This window comes from Thamnophis elegans, chromosome 13 (genome assembly GCF_009769535.1).
Source record: "Thamnophis elegans isolate rThaEle1 chromosome 13, rThaEle1.pri, whole genome shotgun sequence".
Taxonomy (NCBI): domain Eukaryota; kingdom Metazoa; phylum Chordata; class Lepidosauria; order Squamata; family Colubridae; genus Thamnophis; species Thamnophis elegans.
In genome coordinates, this window is record NC_045553.1 from 40,623,062 (window position 1) to 40,646,103 (window position 23,042).

At 41.1% G+C, this 23,042-nt stretch overlaps 1 protein-coding gene across 1 annotated transcript in view; it reads left to right on the forward strand.

The window, feature by feature from the left end:
• The window catches only part of ST14 (suppression of tumorigenicity 14), a 56,958-nt gene that overhangs the window by 24,623 nt on the left and 9,293 nt on the right, over window positions 1–23,042 (forward strand). Inside the window, 16 exon segments of the mRNA XM_032229320.1 lie at window positions 4,345–4,504; window positions 5,408–5,535; window positions 7,085–7,155; window positions 8,060–8,220; window positions 9,461–9,496; window positions 13,406–13,643; window positions 14,286–14,334; window positions 14,336–14,423; window positions 16,212–16,309; window positions 17,195–17,304; window positions 17,645–17,775; window positions 19,280–19,384; window positions 20,153–20,257; window positions 21,565–21,651; window positions 21,654–21,677; window positions 22,279–22,401. Of these exon segments, the coding sequence (XP_032085211.1) occupies window positions 4,345–4,504; window positions 5,408–5,535; window positions 7,085–7,155; window positions 8,060–8,220; window positions 9,461–9,496; window positions 13,406–13,643; window positions 14,286–14,334; window positions 14,336–14,423; window positions 16,212–16,309; window positions 17,195–17,304; window positions 17,645–17,775; window positions 19,280–19,384; window positions 20,153–20,257; window positions 21,565–21,651; window positions 21,654–21,677; window positions 22,279–22,401 (1,714 nt within the window).

The window sequence follows — 23,042 nt, forward strand, 5'->3', positions numbered from 1 at the left end:
TTGGACTAATTGCCAGGAGCTGAGAGTTCTAGTCCTGCCTTGACCATGAAAAAGTGGCTGGTTGACTTTGGGCCAGTCGTTATCTCTCATCCCAACCCACCTCACAGGGTTGTTTGTTGTGGCAGTAGGAAGTTATGTGATGGACATGTTCACTGCCTTGAGTTATTTATAAAAGTAATAAAGGGCGGGATTCAAGTAAACAAATAAACAAAAATAAACATAGTTCCTATTGTTTGTAGAAAAAAAGCCAAGAGTCTGGAGAGCCATTATAAACATATGTGGTAGAACGTTTGAGATGGGCTAGCAAAGAACGAAATTTGAAGGTTGTTTTTTTTAACTGCAAGAGGAATTTAATGGGCTCAAAAAACTGCAAAAAAATGTGTATTTGGAGGAAAATTTCAAGGAACTGTGAGCAAATTCATTACACATAAATGGAACGATCTAGCTGTATAGTAGGCAATTTGAACCCTTCCCCAGTTACTAGATGATTTATCTGACAGGTAGGTTTAACAAGGAGTCACATCCATCTACCTTAATTAATTAATCAGGTCAAAGAGAAAGAAGAGCAACAGAGTGTTGCTGGTGAGACAGAATTATCTCCCATCCAGGTGTGTTTCTGTTCATTGTAAGGTACAGTAGTAGCCAAACGTTTGGGGAAAGTGTATAGTATTTTTGAGGTTTGATGGCTGTTAACACCACTTTTTGTTTGGAGTAGTACATGAAATTATATATCAATGGAAAGATAATTTAATCAAGAATGTAATGCAACAACTTTTATGAAGGATTTGCTATTAGAATAGCAGTTATGAAGAAGTGAAACAGGTAGAAAAAACGAGATATACAAAAATTATCACCATGTCAGTTAATACTAGAGCCGAGGTGGCTCTAGTATAATAGAGCCGAGGTGGCGCAGTGGTTAGAGTGCTGTACTGCAGCCACTTCAGCTGGCTGTTATCTGCAGTTCGGCTGTTCAAATCTCACCGGCTCAGGGTTGACTCAGCCTTCCATCCTTCCGAGGTGGGTGAAATGAGGACCCAGACTATGGGGGCGATATGCTGACTCTGTAAACCGCTTAGAGAGGGCTGAAAGCCCTATGAAGCGGTATATAAGTCTAACTGCTACTTAGTTGGGTAACCTTTAGCATGAATTATGGCCTTACAACATCTTCCCATGGAGTGAACCAAGTCTTTTGAGTTCTACAGCTGTTATAATGTGAAACCAAGATTGAATGATTGCTTCTATTAACTGCGTCTTATTGTTGGCTATATTTGGCAATAACTTTTCATAGACTACAATAATTAAACAAGCTTTGTTGCATTATATTCTTGATTAAATTATCATTGATATATAATGTTATGGTACTACTCCAAAACAAAAGTGGTGTCATTAGCCATCAAACCTCAAAAATACACTTTTCCCAAAAGGTTTCCACAATTTTGGCCACTACTGTAGCATCCACCTGCCTAAGATGGAAAAGAGGAAGGTACTTTCTGGGATCCATCCGACCTTTCCCTGACTGCCATTTCTACTTCCTTTGAATTTCCATTCTTGAAAGGTTACAGGAAGAAGCAGGTTGTTAGCTCAAGCTGGGTTTGGCGCCCGAGAAAAGGAAGAAAACGCCTCTTTTTTCCTTGTTGTTGAAAGATTTATAGAGGGGATTCAATCACCTTGGAGCTCTTTGCTGCCAAGAGTGCAGCACAGGTGTGGCCCAGGTGAGACAACCTGTTTTGGCCAGATTGACTCTCAGTTGCTAGAGAGGTGTTGGGTTGGGCGAGTGAGAAGAGAGTGTTCCTGAAACTCCTCGGTGAGTGTGCAAGCAATACTCAAATGTCCCTGCAGTTTCTGGAAATGAGTGTGCAGGTTCTCCAGCTGTGCATTCAGAGTTTCTGTGCGCCAGAAGAGCAGTGCCCCAACCCACAGGGGGAGGGTAATTGTAGCCCGACACATTTTTTTAATGTATTTATTTTGCATCCCGCCTTTATTATTTTTACAAACAGCTCAACGTGGCGAATATTTCCACCTCGCCTCCTTTCCCTCCTATTTTCCCCACAATAACAACAGTCCCATGAGGTGGGTCAGGCTCACCAAGATCGGCCCAGGGTCATAAAAGATTTGACAAAAAGGGTTAAGGGATTAAGGAATTTCTCCATTTTTGATTCGTGGATAAGCAGATTGGATTGCAGGCTTTTTTCTCCCCAACACTGTGAGTAATTGGTTGAAGAAACTAGAGTCTGTAGTTTGAATTCTACAGCCTGACCTGAATGTAACATGGCTAGCTGTTGTTCTGAGTCTGTGGTTTTCATTTTCAAATACAGGGCTACAGCAGGGGTGTCAAACTCGATTTCATTGAGGGACACATCAGGGTTGTGTTTGACCTCAGGGGGACAGGGTGTGTGTTGCCAGCTTGACGTCAGTTGTGTTAGAGGGCGCCTGTGGTGGCCAAACACTCTTACCAGTGAAAATGGGCTCCCGAGCTCCGTTTTCAGCTGCCACGGTCTCTTGCAACTCTCTGCCATTGAAAATGGAGTTTGTGAGGGCCACCCGCAACCCTCCCGAGCTCCGTTTTTGTTAGCAGAGGCATCACGGGCGGGCCCTCTGCTGTTTCCAGGGCGACACCATGGGCCAGATCTAAGGATCCCTTGGGCTGGATCTGGCCCTTGAGTTTGACAGCCTGTGCTATAGATCTGTGCTTTTTTGATGGAGAACTTGGATTTAGACCTGAAATGCGTAATATTTTCCTCCATGGGTATTCAGTTGCTATTCCAGCAGCTTCAAGTCTTCCAGTACTTTATTTGGTCCTGCATTTGTATATGTCAATAAGAAGAAGCCGTTTCACAATAGCGATTCTGTTTCTCTATAGCCTCTGTAGCTTGTGTTGGAATCAAATATTGAGATAACCTTTGCATATGTACATTTGCTGAGAGAATGGCTTGGTAGATATTATAATTCAGATATGGCAAGAAGTGAAAACTCTTGGTGGTAGGGCAGGTGGATGGGCTGAGAAGCAGCAGGTGTGAGTCTCTTGACCAGGCATTAGGAGTGTGCCCTTTTTTCCTTTATTTTTGTTTTTTAATTTTTTTATTGAAAATTTTTGAAAAAAAAGCTTTTACAAATATTTACCTCCCCTCCCCCACCCGCCCCTCCCGAACCCCCCCCCAACCCTCCCCCCCCCAACCTTTCCCTCCCCCCAACTTCCCAGAACAAATACAGGGTATAAATCTTTAACAAAGATGTTCTAAAATAAACTTTAAAAAGAAGTTAGTATCATCTTTCATTTAAGCTTTAACTCCTCTTTTGTTAGGCTAACTCTAAACAGATTATATCATTCCTCGCTTCTTCAGTCATAAACTATCGGGAATTTCTTAGTCCCGTATTTATTTTGAATATAGTCAATCCATCTTCTCCACTCCAGTTTATATCTCTCATTTGAGTGGTCCTTGAGATATGCTGATATTTTAGCCATCTCTGCTAAGTTTGTGACTTTTAATGTCCATTCTTGAATAATAGGCAAATCTTCCTTCTTCCAGTATTGCGCCACCAACAGTTTGGGGGTGGGGGTTTGCCCTTGAACACTCAAATAAATGTGCAAAAGGATCACATGTCATTCTGTGGGGTGAGAGAAAGAAAGGATGTTGTGTCTATCCATCTCTCTGCCTGCTTTGCTTTTTGCAGCCGCAAAGGCGATGGTGAGCTGGTTTGCAGTGTGACGCAAAGCAATTTAAACTCAAGTCGGTTAATCCTTGGAGCTTAAAGCAAAAAAAAAAAAAAAAAAAAAAAAATGGAGCAAGCAAAATCCAACAGAGCAAAAACTAATTAGAACTAAGAGATTGCAAGTAAGGAGGAAAGTAAGAGAGAATAAATAAAGCACCTATTGAATCATAAAGGTAAAGGTTCCCCTCGCACATATGTGCTAGTTATTCCTGACTCTGGGGGGCCACAGGTGGATGATGAATGGCCCCTCCCAGAGGAAAAAAAGAGGAGCGAAAGGGGAGTGGAGTTTGCAGGAGACAATTAGTTCGCTTAATTGGTTCATGACTCTCCAAGACTCCTTGTCAAGTTTTGCAGATACCGGCCTGGCAGCTCCCCAAGCCAGATAAGGTCTGTGACTGTAAATCCTCCCTCGAAAGACTTTGCTGGATGTGAATGAGCAGAATGCACAGCAAATTAATAAAAGGGTTTTTTGTCGGGACAAGGAGTTGGCTTCATGCTCTTCAGGTCAGAACAATTCTGATGTTGACCCAGTTGAATACACTTGGATGAGAAAACATCCATGGGGTACTTAGGGATTGGGACTTTGGATGTACTAAGATGCAACCTGATCACCTCTCTGTCTGTCGTACTTAGGACATGAACGGCCTTGAGGAAGGGGTGGAGTTCCTCCCCACCATGAATACCAAGAAGCTTGAGAAGCGTGGTCCAAAATGTTGGGTGGTGCTGGTCATCGTGGCATCCATCTCCGTGGTCGTTTCTCTGACGGTTGGGATGCTGGTTTGGCACTTCAAATGTAAGTTGTGTAAGGTTCAGCTTGCACTCCAAAACTAAAAATAGGTTACGAATATAATACGTTAAGGTAGAAAACAACTAATACATTACTTAATAACCCGTGACTGATTCTACCAGCTTTACATCCACGTGGGTTTCATCACCAATAAAGTAGAAGTGCTGAGTTTCTAGTCCTGGTGAATTTATTTAGTTTACCCAGTAAACCCAGTTACAGTTGTCTTCCAGATGGGTTTCAGCTGTAATAGCCAAGAAGCAACAAGGTGAAAGGATCAAAAGATGACACTTTCCAAATAATTTAATGGGTATCTGTTTATTCCAGACATTCTGGGTTGCTAGCAGAAAGTGCCCGAGTGTTGTGGCCTGTCAGCTGCTGGCCTCTCCAGAGCTGAATCAGAGGAGGAGAAGAAGGCGTGGGAATCAGGGCAAACTGGGAGCTCCATGGGGGAAGAGGGAATGGAGCTGGCAGGGAGAGGGTGGGGAGCCTGGGCCTTCTGTCAGCCTTCAGATTAAGAGTCAACAGCCCCCAGGTCTGGAGGAAGAGGAGGAACAGCTGTGTTCCGTTCCCGATGCACAAATGCACAGAAGGCAGAGGAGAGGAGAGGAGAGCTGTGGAAATCTATGGGCCGGTCCTTGGGAAGGAAGAGCCACTGCTGCTAGCGAAGCCCTACTCTAGCTTTGGGGATAAAAGGCAGTGGGCAGAGATGACTAGATGTAGCAGATAACTATTCATCTCCCAGCTGGCCGGACTTGTTGGCCTGTGGTGAGAGAAATATTTTTGCCGGGGCTGCTGGCACTCCTATAATGAGTTAACTTCAGAGGGTTTGTCATGTTTGGGGAGTTGGGTCAGAACACCTGTCCAATATTTTGCTGGTTCTGATCTCTGTCCTCTCTTGGCTGTTTTTAGACAGGGCTGCCGTGGTGAAGAAGTCATACAACGGCCACATGAAACTGATAGGCACACAGTTCATCGATGCCTACGAGGATTCCAGCTCTCCTGAATTTGCTGCATTGGCAGAGAAGGCAAAGACGATGGTAAGAATTGAAAGCTGTATGAGCAACGGCAGCAACGGATTCTCTGCCTTGAATATCAAGGGCTAGATTACGGCAGCTTCCTCATCCCCTGTTGATTCCAGCTGTGTTGCAGTTATACTTCCCAGAATTCCCTAGCTGCAAGGAATTCTGGGAGTTATAAACCCCATATTTAAGGAAGGCTGAACTCAACAATCGTCCAGCTGATGTTTACCCAATGTTATAGGTAATCCTTACTTAATTGGGTCCTGGAACTCCATCATTAAGCGACATGGTTGTAAGATGCAACTTCATGTGACTGCCAACCTAGAAGGTAGTTCCAGAAGTCCCAGTTGCCGCCATTAAGTGAATATCACATGCTTGCAGCATCCTACAGTCAATGTGATTTCCATTTGCGACTTCCTGCTGGCTTCCCCATTGCCTTTAGTTGGTGGAAGACGGACATTGTCACAAATGGTGATTATGTGACAGCGGGACACTGCAATGTTATAGTTGCAAGCCAGTTTAATGAGGACCTGAATTAGTGGTGGGATTCAGCCAGTTCACACCTATCCGGGAGAACCGGTTGTTAACTTTCTAAGCAGTTGGGAGAACTGGTTGTTGGAAGAAATCTCCTTTTGTTTTTTTTCCACTTTACAGGGCTAATCCTGTAAGGAAGGCAGGAAGGAAACATTCTAGTGTTGTTTCTAGCCTAATCTTGATTGCCCTGCTTACAGAAACTGCCTCTCCGCTTAACCCTTATTACATTGTAACAGCTAAGGTGAAGCGCCCATCGACATGAGTGACGTTGAGTTGGCCACACCTACATAGTCACATGACCATTGTGCCACACCTACCCAGCTGGTCATTAGGGCAGAGAACCAGTTGTTAAATTATTTGAATCCCACCACTGACTTGAATTGAGGTCACATGAGTGTGGAGATGCTGCAATGGTCACAACTATGAGGATCTCTCACAAGTCCTGCTTGTACAATGCTATTGTAACTTCAAATGGTGGACTACCCATATTGGAATAGTTCTCTAGGGTCTTGAGCAGAGAAAAGCTTTGCTAGTGATCTCTTGTCCAGCATTGTAGCAACCTCTGTGTTCAATGTTTGTTCAGTTCTGCCTTGATTCGGCACTTTAAGGCTTAGTTCTTCCTTGATCTTCAGGTCCTGCAACAGACGATATTCTAGTTATCTGGTAGGGTTCCTACATGACACAAATCATATAATGTGGTTTATTGGATTTGGGCTTAGCATGTTGACATGGATCCAGTCATCCCAATTTATAAGCCACTTTAGTGTTCTGAATGACTGTAGTCCAATCCCATAGTTTGTTCAGTAAATCCTAGCTAAGACAAAGACTGCTAACAAAGGGGACATCCTGTAATAAAGCAAAGAAGCTAGAACTCCAACAGACGAATAAGTAAGACCTTGACAAATAATAGTTTAGGGTGTGAAAAAATGAGCAGGAACAGGCTGGTTTTAAAGCTGAATTAAATAGCAGCGTATATACTTGTATGTACATATCATATACTTGTTCTTAATGCAGCCATTTTTTTTATCTGTAGCTCTTGGACATCTATAAAAATAATTTGGATGTTGGTCCATTCCACAATGACTCAGAGATACTAGCATTCAGGTGCGTACCTCCTGAAAATTTAGAGCAGTTTGGTCTAATGGTTATGAGTCCTCCGGGATTGGGCGGCCTATAAATCAATGAAATAAATAAATGATATCAATCTAGAAACCAGGAAACTATGAGTTCTAGTCCCTGTTTAAATATGAAAGGAGACTGGGCGACTTTGGGCCAATCACCAAGAAACTGTGAGTTCTAGTCTCTCCTTAAGCACGAAAGATGGCTTAGTGAACTTGGGCCAATCACTAGGAGACTGTGAGTTCTAGTCTCTCCTTAAGCACGAGAGATGGCTGAGTGAACTTGGGCCAATCACTAGGAGACTGTGAGTTCTAGTCCGCCTTAAGCTTGAAAGATGGCTGAGTGAATTTGGGCCAATCACTAGGAGACTGTGAGTTCTAGTTTTGTCTTAGGCATGAAAGCCCCAGCTGGGTGACTTTGGGCTGTTCACTAGGAGACTGTGACTTCTAGTCCTGTCTTAGCCATGAAAGCCAACTGGGTGACTTTGGACTAATCAGCCCAATCCACCTAACAGAGTTGCCATTGTGGGGAAAGCATATTAGGTATGTTTGTTATCTTAACATTGCCAAGTCTGGGGAAAAAAATACTGTTTTAGACCTTGAAGCCATTGATCCAGGGGTGAAATGCTACCGGTTCGGACCCATTCGCCCGAACCGATACTAAAAAATGCTACCGGTTCGCCCGAACCGGTAGCTCTGACAATCAGCTGTGCTGCACAATTTCTAATTAGCATGCAGGCGCACGCAAAACAAACCGGTAGCAGACTTCAAAGCATTTCACCCCTGCATGGCTCATAGTAGAATGTTCTACTACAGAAATCTTTTTTTTTGCCACCCTAATTATTTAAGCTGGGTGCTAACCTTTCTGTCTTTTTCTCCCCTTCACACAGTGAGGGCAGTGTGCTTGCTTACTTCTTGTCCACATTCAGTGTTCCTAAATACAAGACGGATATTCTTGAAAATGCCATGGCCAATTTCCATAATTTAAAACTATCAGGACCGGGAAGAGGGCGTTTGAAGGAATTTCAAATTGAGTCTCTCACCGCTTTTCGTAAGTCTCTCTTTCTTTTTGTTCTGCTCTTCCCACATAACCAAGCTTGGTGAAGTATTTGCACTAGTCACCAGGGAAAGGTTGAGCTTTGGGGTGTGTCAAAGCAAAGGAAACCTTTAAAAGGTGACATTAGTAGAAAACAGCAGAGTAAATCTCATCTGAATGAAGGTGAATATAAGTGTCCCAGGATAATGTGGCAAGATCCACTCTGGGTCGGTTACGGGGACCAGAAGTTGTGTCTTCTGAGTTTTTGGAATCGTGCTGGAGCCCATCCTGAGGGAACTTCTCTCTACCAGAATGTGGTATCTAATCTAATACTCCCACTTCTAATGTCTCAACAATCCAGAGGACTGAAACGCAACCATATTTTTTTATTTGCAAGAGTATAATTGGACTTGAGTTGATGAGGAATGGTCAGAAAACTCATGTTAAAAGAGAGATTTCTAAGAATCAGTCTGGAGGGGGCGGGATTACAGATTAACAGAGTTGGAAGGGACCTTGTTGGTCATCCAATCCAGGCTTGGAGGTCTTCTAGACCAACCCCATGCCCAAGCAGGAGACCCTACACCATTTCTGGCGGATAGCAGTCCAGTCTCCTCTTGAAAGCCTCCAGTGATGAAGCTGCCACAACTTCTGAAGGCAACTTCTGTTCCATGGATTGATTGTTCTCCCTGTCAGAAAATTTTTCCTTATTTCCAAGTTGAATATCTCCTTGGTCAGTTTCCATCCATTATTCCTTGCCTGGCCTTTGGGTGTCTTGGAAAACAGCTTGATCCCCTAACTCCCCTCTGTGGCAGCCCCTCAAATATTGGAAGACTGCTATCCTGTCTTCCCTGGTCCTTCTCTTCACTAGATTAGCCAGGCCCAGTTCCTGCAACTGTTCTTCATATGTTTTAGTCTTAGTTTAGTTTTAGGGACAATACTATCATGAGGAAAGAAAAGGCAGTTGCTTTGAGATTTGGCAATTGGCATCCCAAAGCAAGGAATCAGGATCATTAAAAAAAACCATATAAATTTGTCTGAGGCTTCAAAATATTTTTGACTACCTCATTTACTAGATTTACATCATCTGTTAAAGACATCAGTGTCTGTCGATAGAAAACAATCTTGGATGATTCTTCCCAAAACGATTGTTTGGGGGAATTTCCCTTCTGTGAATTTGGGTTGTCTGCGATTGCTCTACATTGAAGGTGCAAAGTTAATTTCCTCGTTATAAAAGTTTTGTGTTTTTAACTTGCAGCTACTGATGAGGATATTGTCAAAGCAACCCGAGACAGTAAGTAAAATTTGGTTTTTTTTAAAAAAAAAATTGTGGTTGCTTTAATCACAGTAATAATAAATTATGGGATCTTTGAATAATTGGAGATTGTGTGGGGATAGAATGGAATATTGCTATCTGCAGGGGGGAAAAAAACATATTGAAGCTGCAATCCCATCACCTCTTATGTGGGATAAAGGCTCTTGAACTCAGTTGGACATAGGACAACAGAGTTGGAAGGGACTTTGAGGTCATGTAGTCCGACCCCCTGCTCCAGCAAAAGACCCTTTACCATTTCAGACAAATGGCTGTCCAATCTCTTCTTGAAAGCCTCCAGTGATGGCGCTCCCACAACTTCTAGAGGGAAGGTACTCCACTGATTGATTGTTTTCACCGTTAGGAAGCTTCTCCTTAGTTCTAGATTACTTTTTCTCCTTGGTTAGTTTCCATCTTAGACTTAGAATAACTTTATTGTCACTTTAAACGTCCACTAATTGGCATACATTAAAATTTCGTCACACACAGATCTCTGCCGAATAGACAAGCGTTCAAAAAGTTGTTACAAAATCGTGAACAAAAGCATTGTGACTAGAACTAACACTGATGGGAGGAGATGGAAGAATTGCTTAAAATGTTTTGGGTTTTTTTGAAACTGGACACCTTAGAAGCACCAATAAAGGAAATATTTGTAGCTCAGAGTTGAAATGAGGAGACCTTGGTGCTCTCTAGTTTTCTTGCAGATGTTTCATTACCCAAACTAAGGAACATCATCAATGCTAGTAAAGAGTGCGGTTTGTACATTAGAAGCAGGATGTTGACTGAGATCCCCCCTCTACACACACACACACACACACAAACAAACAAACAAACAAACAAACACATTAATGAGGGACTTTCAGGAAGATTTCAATCTTGCATGTATGATTTTGTTTTCTCTTTGCTTCTGAAAAGATGTTTTCCAAGACATTTACATTAATTTTTGGTAAGTTTCTATCTGCTGAGTAGACAAGAATAAGGGACGCGCTAAGGGACAATCTAAGTAGCTGCATTTAACCACTGAGCCAAGGTGGCGCAGTGGTTAAATGCAGCACTGCAGGCTACTTCAGCTGACTGCAGTTCTGCAGTTCGGCTGTTCAAATCTCACCGGCTCAGGGTTGACTCAGCCTTCCATCCTTCCGAGGTGGGTAAAATGAGGACCCGGATTGTTGTTGGGGGCAATATGCTGACTCTGTAAACCACTTAGAGAGGGCTGAAAGCCCTATGAAGCGGTATATAAGTCTAACTGCTATTGCTATTGCTATAAGTAGATTAGAAAGGTCGGCAGTTCAGAGGTTCAAATCCCTAGTGCTGCGTAACAGAGTGAGCTCTCATTACTTGTCCCAACTTCTCCCAACCTAGCACTTTGGAAGCACATAAAAAAAATGCAAGTAGAAAAATAGGAATCACCTTTGGTGGGAAGGTAACAGAAGGTTCCGTGAGCCTTTGGCATTTAGTCATACTGGCCACATGACCATGGAGACGTCTTCAGACAGCGCTGGCTCTTTGGCTTTGAAACAGAGATGAGCACTGCCCCCTAGAGTCGGGAACAATTAGCACATACAGTATGTGCGAGGGGAACCTTTACCTTTAGACAAACATTTGAAAAGTTGTTACAAAATGTGAACAAAAGCATTGTGACTAGAACCAAAACTGATGGGAAAAGAACTAAGATGGAAGAATTACTTAAAATATTTCCGTGAAACTGGACCCCTTAGAAGCATCAATGAAGGAGAATATTTGTAGCTCAGGGTTCATATGTGGGGTCCTTGATGCTCTCTGAGCTTGCTTGTCTCAGGATGTAGATATTTCTGCTATCTGCTTTTTCACAGATTGCCATGTTAGTACAGTATCTCACAAAGGTTTTTTTTTTTTTTTTTTTTTTTTTCATTTCTGGCCCAATTCTTAGCAAACAAAACACATGGCTCTATTTTCTCAACAGTTTAGGAGAATGTGTACGCCCTTCCTTTTGTGAGACCTTTGTTGCTAAAACTCTTGTCAAGATTTGACAGCCGTATTCATTAAACATGACAGTGTAATCTCTCCGAGAAATATATAGTTCTTCACCAAACCAAGGAAGGAACATGAAATTTTGTCTAGGCAGGCCTTAAAAATCACTTCGAGAACACATTCCTTGCTTTCTTTATTTGTTATAACCACTTCAGTAATTGCCCTACTTGGGATGGTGTGCAAATTCATTAATAGTCACCATTGAAAAGCGGTTTGACTGTATTGAAAAAATTCAAAATAGACAGTGACTCAATTAACAAGGTAAAGTGTTGCGATAACAGTAAGGCAGTGGTTCCCAAACTTGGCAACTTTAAGACTTGTGGACTTCAATTTCTAGAATTCTCCAGCCAGCTCTGCTGGCTGGAGAATTCTGGGAGTTGAAGTCCACAAGTCTTAAAGTTGCCAAGTTTGGGAACCACTGCAGTGAGGTGATAAACAGGAAATGGTAACAAGGAAGATGACCAAAGAAAATTAGTTCTACAACCATGTGACACAGCTTTTTATTTTTACTGCTGTTTTAAATGAATGGAAAACAAAACCAGTCTTAACCTGGAAACACAGTTTATTCAAAAAGCTGTCTTGGCACAGTGGTTAGAAAGCAGTATTGCAGGCTAACGTTGCCCAGAGTCTGGAGCAGAGGTGACCAACTGGTGGTCCGTGGACCACCGATGGGTCTGCGAGAAAATTTTGTTGGTCCACAGAAAAATCTTTGCATTTTTGCATTTTTTAATATTGCACTAAATCAGTGGTTCCCAAACTTGGCAACTTTAAGACTTGTGGACTTCAACTCCCAGAATTCTCCAGCCAGCAGAGAATTCTGGGAGTTGAAGTCCACAAGTCTTAAAGTTGCCAAGTTTGGGAACCACTGCACTAAATCAAGGATCCTCAAACTACATCCCCTGGGCCAGATATGGCCCGTCGAAGCAATTACTCCCGCTAGCTGATGAGATGGGGTCCTTCAGGCACTTAGCTTGGCTGCCTGTTTAGTAGCTCCAGCCTTTCCCTCCCTCCCTCCCGCCCTGGGAGTCCAGGCGCTTCAGTGAGCAGTGCACCAAATTTCAGCCGGGCTCCTCGAAAGACAAATTGCAGGGGGCCAATCTAGTATCTAGGCTGGCTACAAGACATTCATTCTTGGCCGTACTTGAAATTTCTAGCTCCAATGGACAGCAAACCTAGGGTTGACCCTGAGCGCTTCTCTCTGCTAACAGGCGTCCAAGCTAAGTGCCTGAAGGACTCCATCCCGTCACTAATTTCTATTAGTGGTCCAAAAGGATTTAAAATTATGAATTTAGTGGTCCCTGAGGTCTGAAAGATTGGTGATTCCTGGAGTTTGATCCTGACCGGTTCAAGGTTGATTCGGCCTTCCATCCTTCCGAGGTCAATAAAATGAAGACCTGGATTGTCGGGGGCAATATGTTGACTCTGTAAACTGCTTAGAGAGGGATGTAAAGTATTGTGAAGCGGTATATAAGTCTAAGCGCTATTGCTAGGGCTAGTGCCCTCTCTCCCTCCCTCCCTCCCTTCCTTTCAGGGTGCACAATACTTAGAATGTAGTATTGCAGGCTAATTCTGTTGACTGTCAGCCGTTCGATTCTGACTGGCTCAAGGTTGACTCAGCTTTCCATCCTTCTGAGATTGGGAAAATGCGTACCCAGATTCTTGGGGTCAAGAGGCCGATTCTGTAAACCGCTTAGATACGTACAGCACTGTGAAGCCGTATCTAAGTGCTATTGCTAAGTGCTGTTGCCCATCTCTAACATGTTTCGGATCCTTCCAGTTTTAATTTGCCCATTTGAATATTTTTTACTGAATCAGAGTAAACCCTTTTTGCCATTATCTTGAGAACTTTCTCTCCTGATGTTGTTTCTCTCACCTGACTAGACAGCTGCAATTATGCGTTGCATGCCAAAGAAGGGAAAGTGATAAGCTTTGCCACACCAGGATTCCCAAACAGCCCTTACCCATCCAACATGCGCTGCTTCTGGGCGCTGAGAGCTGATGCCAACGCAGTCATTAGCCTGACCTTCACTACCTTTGACGTCGAGGGATGCGACCAAGGCAAGGACTTTGTCAAGGTGTACAATTCATTGAGCCCAGTGGAAGAACGCTCACTGGTGAAGTAAGTACAGCATGACATGCTCTCTTGGGGAGAAATAAGGATGGGCTGCTGGGGGATAATTGGCAGGAGCCTGAGGTAGTCTTCAGTTTTCATGGCTTCTTCTGGGTTGCCCTGTTACTGATACCTACTCTGATGGGGAAAGAGATTGCCAAATATTCATTGCTTAGTCACTAATCGTCCTTCTTTCTTCTTCTCCTCCTCCAACTTCCTCCTTCACCTCCCTTCCTTCCCTCCCTCCCTCGTTCCTATCTTCCTTCCTTCCTATTTTCTTTCCTTCCTATATTCTTTCCTTCCTTCCTATCTTCCTTCCTTCCTTCCTATCTTCCTTCCTTCCTATCTTCCTTCCTTCCTATTTTCCTTCCTTCCCTCCCTCCTATCTTCTTTCCTTCCTATCTTCCTTCTTTCCTATCTTCCTTTCTTATCTTCCTTCCCTTCCTATCTTCCTTCCTTCCTTCCTTCCTTCCTTTATATCATCCATCCTTTCTTCCTTCCTTCCTTCTTATGTTTCTTCCTTCTTATGTTCTTCCTTCTTATGTTCCTTCCTTCCTATCTTCCTTCCTTCCTTCTTATCTTCCTTCCATCTTATCTTCCTTCCTTCTTATCTTCCATCCTATCTTCCTTCTTTCCTTCTTTCCTTCCCAGGCTGTGTGGGAGCTTTGATTTTTCATACAACCTGACTTTCATCTCCTCCCCAAAACGTTCTCCTGGTTATGTTAAGTACAGATGCAAAGGGAAGATTTCCTGGATTCAAAGCAGACTTCTTCCAGATGTCAAAGACATGTAAGAATGCCATTCTTTCTATTTTGGGGTAATACTAGGAGATCATGGGTTGGCAGGATGCGGCCTGATAATAAATTCAGTATTACTATTGCTCCTTTTCCTGGCTGTTTTCTCCTTAAGAGAGGGAAGAAGAGACTAGAAGGATATGAGCCAGACGCCCAAGAAAAAAAGATGATTTTAGCAGCCATTTTTGACCCTGATTTATCCTCACTTTCTTCAAAGAATAGCAGGCATTCCCCACCATTGTACACATTATTAAGCCATTCATGCAAAAAAAAGTTTACTCCTAATTAAGTAAAGGGTTCAGTCCAGTAGAGATAAAGATGAGTGCTAAATGTTCGATCAGTTATCTGGTGCATATTACCATATGTGGTGGACATGACAAGAGCAAATAAAATACTGGACAAAAATACATACATGGCTGGAAAAAATGATAAAACAACATATATATCTGAAAGCATTCTATCAGAAAAATATGATAAAAGACTATATGCTTGATTTTGCATATATTAACTGCAACACAAATTGTATTTGTGCGACAATGGAAAAATGATAAGATTCTGCTAGAGGAGAATGTAATTAAGAAAATATTAGCATGTGCAGAAATGGACAGACTAACACTTACTATTAAGGATAAAGAAGAAATCGAATATTTTTTGATACGGGACATATTTTATCAATGGCTAGATAACAGAAACCGGTTAGAAAGGAGGAAATATAAAGAGAAAAAGAGGAAATGGTTAAGTGGAAAATTGTAAAGAAGAGGATGTTGTTAAGTATTAATGCTATTATATTATTATGTTGCTAAATTATCAATATGATGGTGATGAATATCACAAAGAAGATGTAATATGACTATCTAAACATAATTGTACTCATAATTGTACTCAGATAAAGATTATTAGGGGACTGGAGGCTAAAACATATGAAGAAAGGTTGAAGGAACTGGGTATGTCTAGTTTAATGAAAAGAAGGACTAGATGAGACATGATAGCAGTGTTCCAATATCTCAGGGGATGCCACAAAGAAGAGGGAAGTCAAGCTATTCTCTAAAGCACCTGAGGGTAGAACAAGAAGCAATGGGTGGAAACTAATGAAGGAGAGAAGCAACTTAGAACTAAGGAGAAATTTCCTGACAGAACAATTACTCAATGGAACAACTTGCATCCAGAAGTCATGAATGCTCCAACACTGGAAGTTTTTAAGAAGAGATTGGATAACAATTTTAACTGAAGTGGTGTAGGGTTTCCTGCCTAGGCAGAGGGCTGGACTAGAAGACCTCCAATTTCCCTTCCAACTCTGTTATTCTATTCTATTCTAAAATATATCTCACCAGATCACACTGATGGAAATTGAATGTTACATAAATAAAACAAATAAAATGGGAACAAAGAAGAAGAAGATAAAGAGTGAAAAATGAACAGGCTAGAGAGGGAGAAAGTCTTGAGGATAACAATGCATCAGGGGCACAATTATTTTTCCCTCACACAGGAGATGTTGTGATAAATAACACCCTCTCCCTCCCCCACCACACTTCTGGAGACTCTGATAATGCTTCCTAATGAGAACTGGGGTTGAAATTGGACGGGGTTGAGCTGATGGACAGGTGTGTACAGATAACCCTAATTGGTCTCCTGGGTTATAGCCATACTTTTGAATCAGGCTCTTAACAGTTGACGTTATCTTATTAATGGCCATTATGCACAAATGCCTCTCTTCTGGTCACCAATAAAGCTCATAAGATTCTGTTTTCTCCCTCCACACCGGTTCTCCCTCACTTGATTGCAGCTTGTGGCGGAGTTTTGAAAGGCATATCAGGGAATTTCACCACTCCGTACTATCCAGCCTACTACCCTCCAAATCTGGATTGCGTGTGGAATATAGAGGTAAGAATTCCAGAGTACTAATTCTCTTTTTCTTCTGGGGCCCGTAGCATGGACTAAGGGAGAGCCTTTCTAACCTGTGGATCTGGCTAATTATCAAGGTGTTAAATCAAGAGTTGAAAGGCCTTTTCTGGGTTGTATTCTTAAAAGTTTGAAAACAACAAAAAAATCATGTCAACTCAACAATGGAGAACCAAACCCTTTTTTATCACTACTATTTTGTCCCAGCTTCTGCCAACCTAGCAGTTTGAAAGCATGTAAAAATGCAAGTAGAAAAATAGGAACCACCTTTGCTGGGAAGGTAACAGCGTTCCGTGCGCCTTCGGCATTTAGTCATGACAGCCATATGACACAGAGACGTCTTTGGACAGCGCTGGCTCTTCGGCTTTGAAACGGAGATGAGCAATGCCCCCTAGAGTTGGGAATGACTAGCACATATGTGCGAAGGGAACCTTTACTTTACCTTAGACACATCACTAGAAGCCGAAAATCACAAGACTATGTATTATTTACTTTGGGTATGTCATGTGTGCAAATTCACTAGAGAAGACAATGAGGCTAGGAATGATTAGTGGAGCAAGAAGAAGGAAGAAAGAATTGGCTTGGATCCCATCAAAACAAGCCAACACATTGGCTTGATCCCATCAAAACTGATACAATGATGAACATCCAACAACTGAAAAAAGTTGCGATTGATGGGGTAGCATGGAGAGCACCTACCTATAAAGTCACTAAGAGTTGGATCCGACTGAATGGTTAAATCAACGACAACAGTTGCCGTAGTTTCTTTCAGAAAATATTGGAAAAGACGTCTATCTTGGGAGTGGTGTCAGTGTTTGTTTCCTCCCATCTCTGCCTACCCCTGCCAACTTTCAATCTCATTTTCAGGTGCCTAGGGACAAAAATGTAAAGATACGCTTCAATGAATTCCACCTGGAGGATCCTGGTGACTCCTCCAACTCCTGCCCCAAAGATTATGTGGAAATCAACGGTATCAAGTAAGAGACGTTATTCATTGGTAAATCTGGGTTGCCAGTTCTTGTGTATCTGTTGTGAATGGGCAAGAAGAGAAAAACTGTCTTAGCCCCTTAATGTCTTCAAGACTCTTCCTTGCCATCTTTTAGGATAGAAATACCATAAATGAAAGGTCCTTGCTTGATTAAAAAAAGCACAATATTTCTCTTGTCATTTGTGTGTGTTGTTTGTTTGTGTGTGTGTGAGAGAGAGAGAGAGAGAAAGAGAGAGAGAGAGAGAGAGGGATCTTATGTATGATTGATGCAGCTCATTATGAATGAATGAGCCGGCCTCCAGTTGATTTTTATTTTCTTGTTTTTTTAGATATTGTCAGCCCAGCAAAGGGTTTGTGGTAATGAGTAAAACCAACAAAATCACAGTTCGTTTCCACTCAGATAATTCACACGTGGACAATGGCTTCTCGGCTGAGTATTTGTCCTTTGACTCCAATGATCGTAAGTGGAGATGTCAAATGTGAGATTAATCAGGGAGGGAGGTGGTGGGATGAGTCACCTTCTCAGTCAGGAAAGGTTGAGTTTTAGAGAGAGAAGCCCTCTATGGGAAAGAGGAAAGTCCTTGCTTGATATGAAGCATCCTACAGAGCAGTGAAGGGACATGGTGGCTCAGTGGCTAAGACGCTGAGCTTGTCGATCAGAAAGATCGACAGTTTGGTGGTTCGAATCCCTGGTGCTGCATAACGGAGTGAGCTCCCGTTACTTGTCCCAGCTTCTGCCAACCTAGCAGTTCAAAAACATGTAAAAATGCAAATAGAAAAATAGGGACCACCTTTGGTGGGAAGGTAACAGTGTTTGTGGGCCTTTGGCGTTTTGTCATGCCTGCCACATGACCACGGAGACGTCTTTGGACAGCGTTGGTTCTTCGGCTTTGAAACGGAGATGAACACTGCCCCTAGAGTTGGGAATGACTAGCACATAGAGTATGGGACCCTTACAGAGCAGTGGTTCCTAACCGTTTTGGGTCCATGGACCAGCAACGATGAAGGCAGTGGGGAAGGGGAAGGGGATGGTTGCCTAATCCCATGCATTCACAAATAAAGCTTCACCATGATCACCCACCACATGTGTAGCCTGGTTCCCAATAGGCTACAGATCAATACCAGTCCGCAGCCCAGGGTTTGGAGACCCCTGCTTTAGAGAATGTGAGGAACAATATTAGAAGAAGCTTCCAATGATAAGTACCTTGGAATGACAGTTAGTAAACTGAATTTTAGAACTTAGTTTCCTGCCTTTTTCCTCTGCTCATATTTAGGCACTATCCAACAACTAATTCAAAGTTCAACGGTGAGGTCCATTATTTGCATAAGATCTCAATTTCACCCTGCTCTGTCCAACTTCTATCGTGGAGACCCTAGGGAATTTTTTTCCAAGTTTTACTAGATGGATAAACTAGACAAATAATCCATAAATTATGAGATGGCTCTTGTCCTTTCAGCATGATTTGCAGCTCCAGGTTCTGGCTCAGATAAACATTGGATTTATTCCATAATGAAAGAGGATCTGGAATCCTTCTGAGGATCTGGAATCACTCTGAGAGAGAAGGAGAGAATGTCAATTGAGAACATTCAATTTCTAGATGATCCCTAAACTGGTGCTGAAATAACCGATAGTATCAAATCATATACTGACACGTTCCTTAATTATTCCTTTTGGGTGTCTCCTCTGAAAATTCACAGTAGATGAAATTATGTCCATGCTTGTTCTAATATCAGAGTTTTATTCCATATAGAATAATCTCTGGAGACAGTTTTTAAGAGAGTTTCTCCAAGGGTCGTCCTTGGGTTTTTCAAGACTCAACGCTATGGCAAAATAAGACTTTCCCCAAGAGCAGAATTGCAAATATACCATACAGAATGGCAGCAAAACATGTTGATGCTTTCACCTATGCAGACATCAATGTATTTATATCTTTTCTCTCCCCGTCCTCTTTGTTGACTTGTAGCTTGCCCAGGGCAATTTACCTGCAAAAGTGGCCGTTGTATCAAAAAAGAACTGCGCTGTGATGGGTGGCTTGACTGCCCAGATGCCAGCGATGAGAGAGATTGCAGTAAGTCCTCCTTTTTAGCTCTGTTAGGTGGTGTGGATGATGCTCATAAGTCTTGTTTAGAGCTTTGGAGCATCTGCACCAAAGACAAATTCCTTGTGTGTCCAATCACACTTGTGTATCCAATAAAGAATTCTATTCTATTCTACTCTACTCTACTCTACTCTACTCTACTCTACTCTACTCTACTTACTCTACATTCCAATATCTATTCTATCTATTCTATTCTACATTCCTATATCTATTCTATTCTACTCTACTCTACTCTACATTCCAATATCTATTCTTCTATTCTACATTCCTATCTATTCTATTCATTCTATTCTACTCTACTCTACTCTACTCTACATTCCAATATCTATTCTATTCTATTCTATTCTACATTCCTATATATTCTATTCTATTCTACTCTACTCTACATTCCAATATCTATCTATTCTACATTCCTATATCTATTCTATTCTACTCTACTCTACTCTACTCTACATTCCAATATCTATCTTTATTCTATTCTACATTCCTATATCTATTCTATTCTATTCTACTCTACTCTACTCTACTCTACATTCCAATATCTATTCTATTCTATTCTACATTCCTATATCTATTCTATTCTATTCTACTCTACTCTACATTCCTATATCTATTCTCTATTCTATTCTATTCTATTCTATTCTTGTTTAGTTTTTTCCAGTGGGCTGTACTGCCCACAGTGTCCAAAGCTGTTGGTGGCCTTTCCATAACTACATTGCTTATGGTCTTCTTCTTCAGACTGCACTAAGAATCAATTCCGATGCCATAAATGGTGTAAGCCAAGGTACTGGCTTTGTGACACGGTGGATGACTGCGGGGACAACAGCGACGAACTGCAGTGTGGTGAGTCATTTCTATGAAATGGAGAAATCTAGTGCACAAAGAACGAGTTCACACTTTGGAGCGCTCTTAGTATGAATTGGTGTTCAAAGCTCTTAGTTGTCCAGATGGGGTTTCTTAACGAAACCGTAATTTGACGTTTTGCGCAGTATATTGAAACATGAACTGGATTTACACAGTTTAGGAAGCTCAAAGCTGGTAAGAGTTGAGGGAAAATGGAAGGGCCTTGAGGGATGGAAGGAAGAGATATTGCCATGGCAATGGTATCGCTCCAAGGATACCATTCATGGGGCCCCATGAAAATGTAAAAAATAGACTTTAAACTTACTTCTCATCTTGGGTGAGAAGTATCTTTATATCCATCTTCCAAACCCAGATATAACTTATCTTGACCTTATCTGGGAAACAACTATAAAGTATTTTGTTTTATATTTCATTTCATTTATTTATTATTTTATTTGTATTTTTGATTGATTATTTTATTTTTTATTTTATTTTTATTTTATTATTCTATTTTATTATTCTATTTTATTATTCTATTCTATTTTATTTTATTTTATTTTATTATTTTATTTTTTATTTTATTTTTCATTTTTCATTTTATTTTTATTTTAAATTTTTAATTTAATTTAATTTTATATTTTTATTTTATATGTTATTTTAGTTTAGTTTAGTTTAATTTAGTTTATTATTATTTTTATTTTATTTTAAATTATTTTATATTATTATTTATTTTTTAATTTAATTTAATTTTTATTTTATCTTATATGTTATTTTAGTTTATTTTATTATATATTTTATTTTATTTTAAATTATTTTATTATTTTATTTCTTATTTGTTTATCCATGTTTTAGGTTTTAACTAGTTGTGTTTTATCATTTTTATATCTCTTTTAGTTTTTGATTGGGAACTGCCAGAATTGGCTGAAAATGGATGACTATAATGTTTCAATAAAATGGTCAGATAAAAGAAGACTTGAGTCCAGGGCAGAAATGTAATCTGAAAAAACATCCAAGACAAGCCCCTTCCAAGTTGTCCCAAATAGAAAGGGAGATGATATCCATTCAGAGTTGCTAGCTCAGCGCTACAGCTTTATAGTGATAAAACTGATCTACATAACAATTAGATCCCTAGTGTGACTTAACTAAAAGGGTTGAAACACACTCTACTTCTGTTACAATCTGTAACCCAATTTTACGTGTGATGGTCTTTCGATGGAGTCTTGCAAAAATCAGCTCCAGTGTTGAAGCAAAGCTACCATGAAAGATAGCGTTGCATAGGAAACTTGCTTTTCTCTTTTCCTCCTCAGAATGTCCTCCTGATAGCTTCAAGTGCAGTAACGGCAATTGCATCCCAATGCAGCAGAAATGCAATGGAAAAGCAGACTGCGAAGACGGCGCGACGAGGGGGAGTGTGGCTCCGGTAAAGGCTCTAGAGTGGGGATAAAGCTGTGAAAAATGTGGTTTGTAAGCAGGGAAGCTTTGGGTATGTCTAGTTTGACGAAGCTGGAATTGGGTGTGTCTAGTTTGATGAAAAGAGGGGGACACATGATAGCAGTCTTCCAATACTCAGGGGCTGCCACAAAAAGAGGGAATCAAGCTATTCTCCAAAGCACCTGAAGTGATGGAGCTCATCCCACATGCTGTATGCGTAGAGAGGAGAGGAGAGCAACAGGAAAACAATAAGCTGGCTCTCAGGAAAAGGCAGAGACAGACAATAGCCAGCTCCTCACTGGCTGGGAAATAAATAGGAGGGGTTTTGAAATGTCCGGTTATCACAGACAATCATTAGTTTCTAGTATACAGCAAGCAATTCATATTCCTTGGCTAAACCCAGGTTTGTTGGGACTAATTACGTTTGATTTTTTGTTTATCCCTGCGAATAAACAACTGTTACTGCCCTGTTATAAAAAAGGGCTTGTTTTACTCATGAGTAAATGCCTTATTCCTACTTGCAAAGGTTGGATCAGAACAGTCCTCCTCCTCGACATCAAATTTTTATCTCTCTTTGCTTCTATCCAAAGTGGACACCGTTACCTGTCAAGCATACACCTACAAATGCCGCAACAATTTGTGTGTGAGCAAGAAGAATCCCGAATGTGATGGAGCGACAGACTGTAGTGACAAATCAGACGAAGAGAATTGCAGTGAGTTCTGATTATACCAAGATAGCAAGAAAGTGGATAAGCTGGGGAAGTGAATGATTCACACATGTAGCAATCTTGGAAAATTAAACGATTAATTTTCAGTATTGATTAAGGTATTAAATTATGGAACGTGCAGAGATGGATAGGTTAACCCTAAAAATTAAAGGAAAAGAAGATTCAGATTATTTACAACATGGGGACTATATAAAACATTATATATATATATATATATATATATATATATATATATATATATATATATATTATATTAATATATATTTATTTGTGCTGATAAATAAATAAAGGGAGACTAGTATAGATCTATTTCAGCTATTTAGCTCTCATCAGCAGCCATACCCTTACTGGGATTCGAACCTGGTGCTGTATTGCATCTTAGGCAAACGTTCTAGCCATATGCCACAGGTCTCCTCCTTATCAGCTGAAGCCAGGGAAGAAGGTATATTTTAGTGTCACAACCCACCCCAGTAAGCCCCATTATGGGAGGAAGCTAACTGCTTCCATCATCGTCAATCGGCTCGTCACAGAGTCCATCACGACAGAAACCCAATATTTTACTGTTGCCTTTGTTATATTTGTGTTTTATTTGTGCTGATAAATAAATAAAGGGAGACTAGTATAGA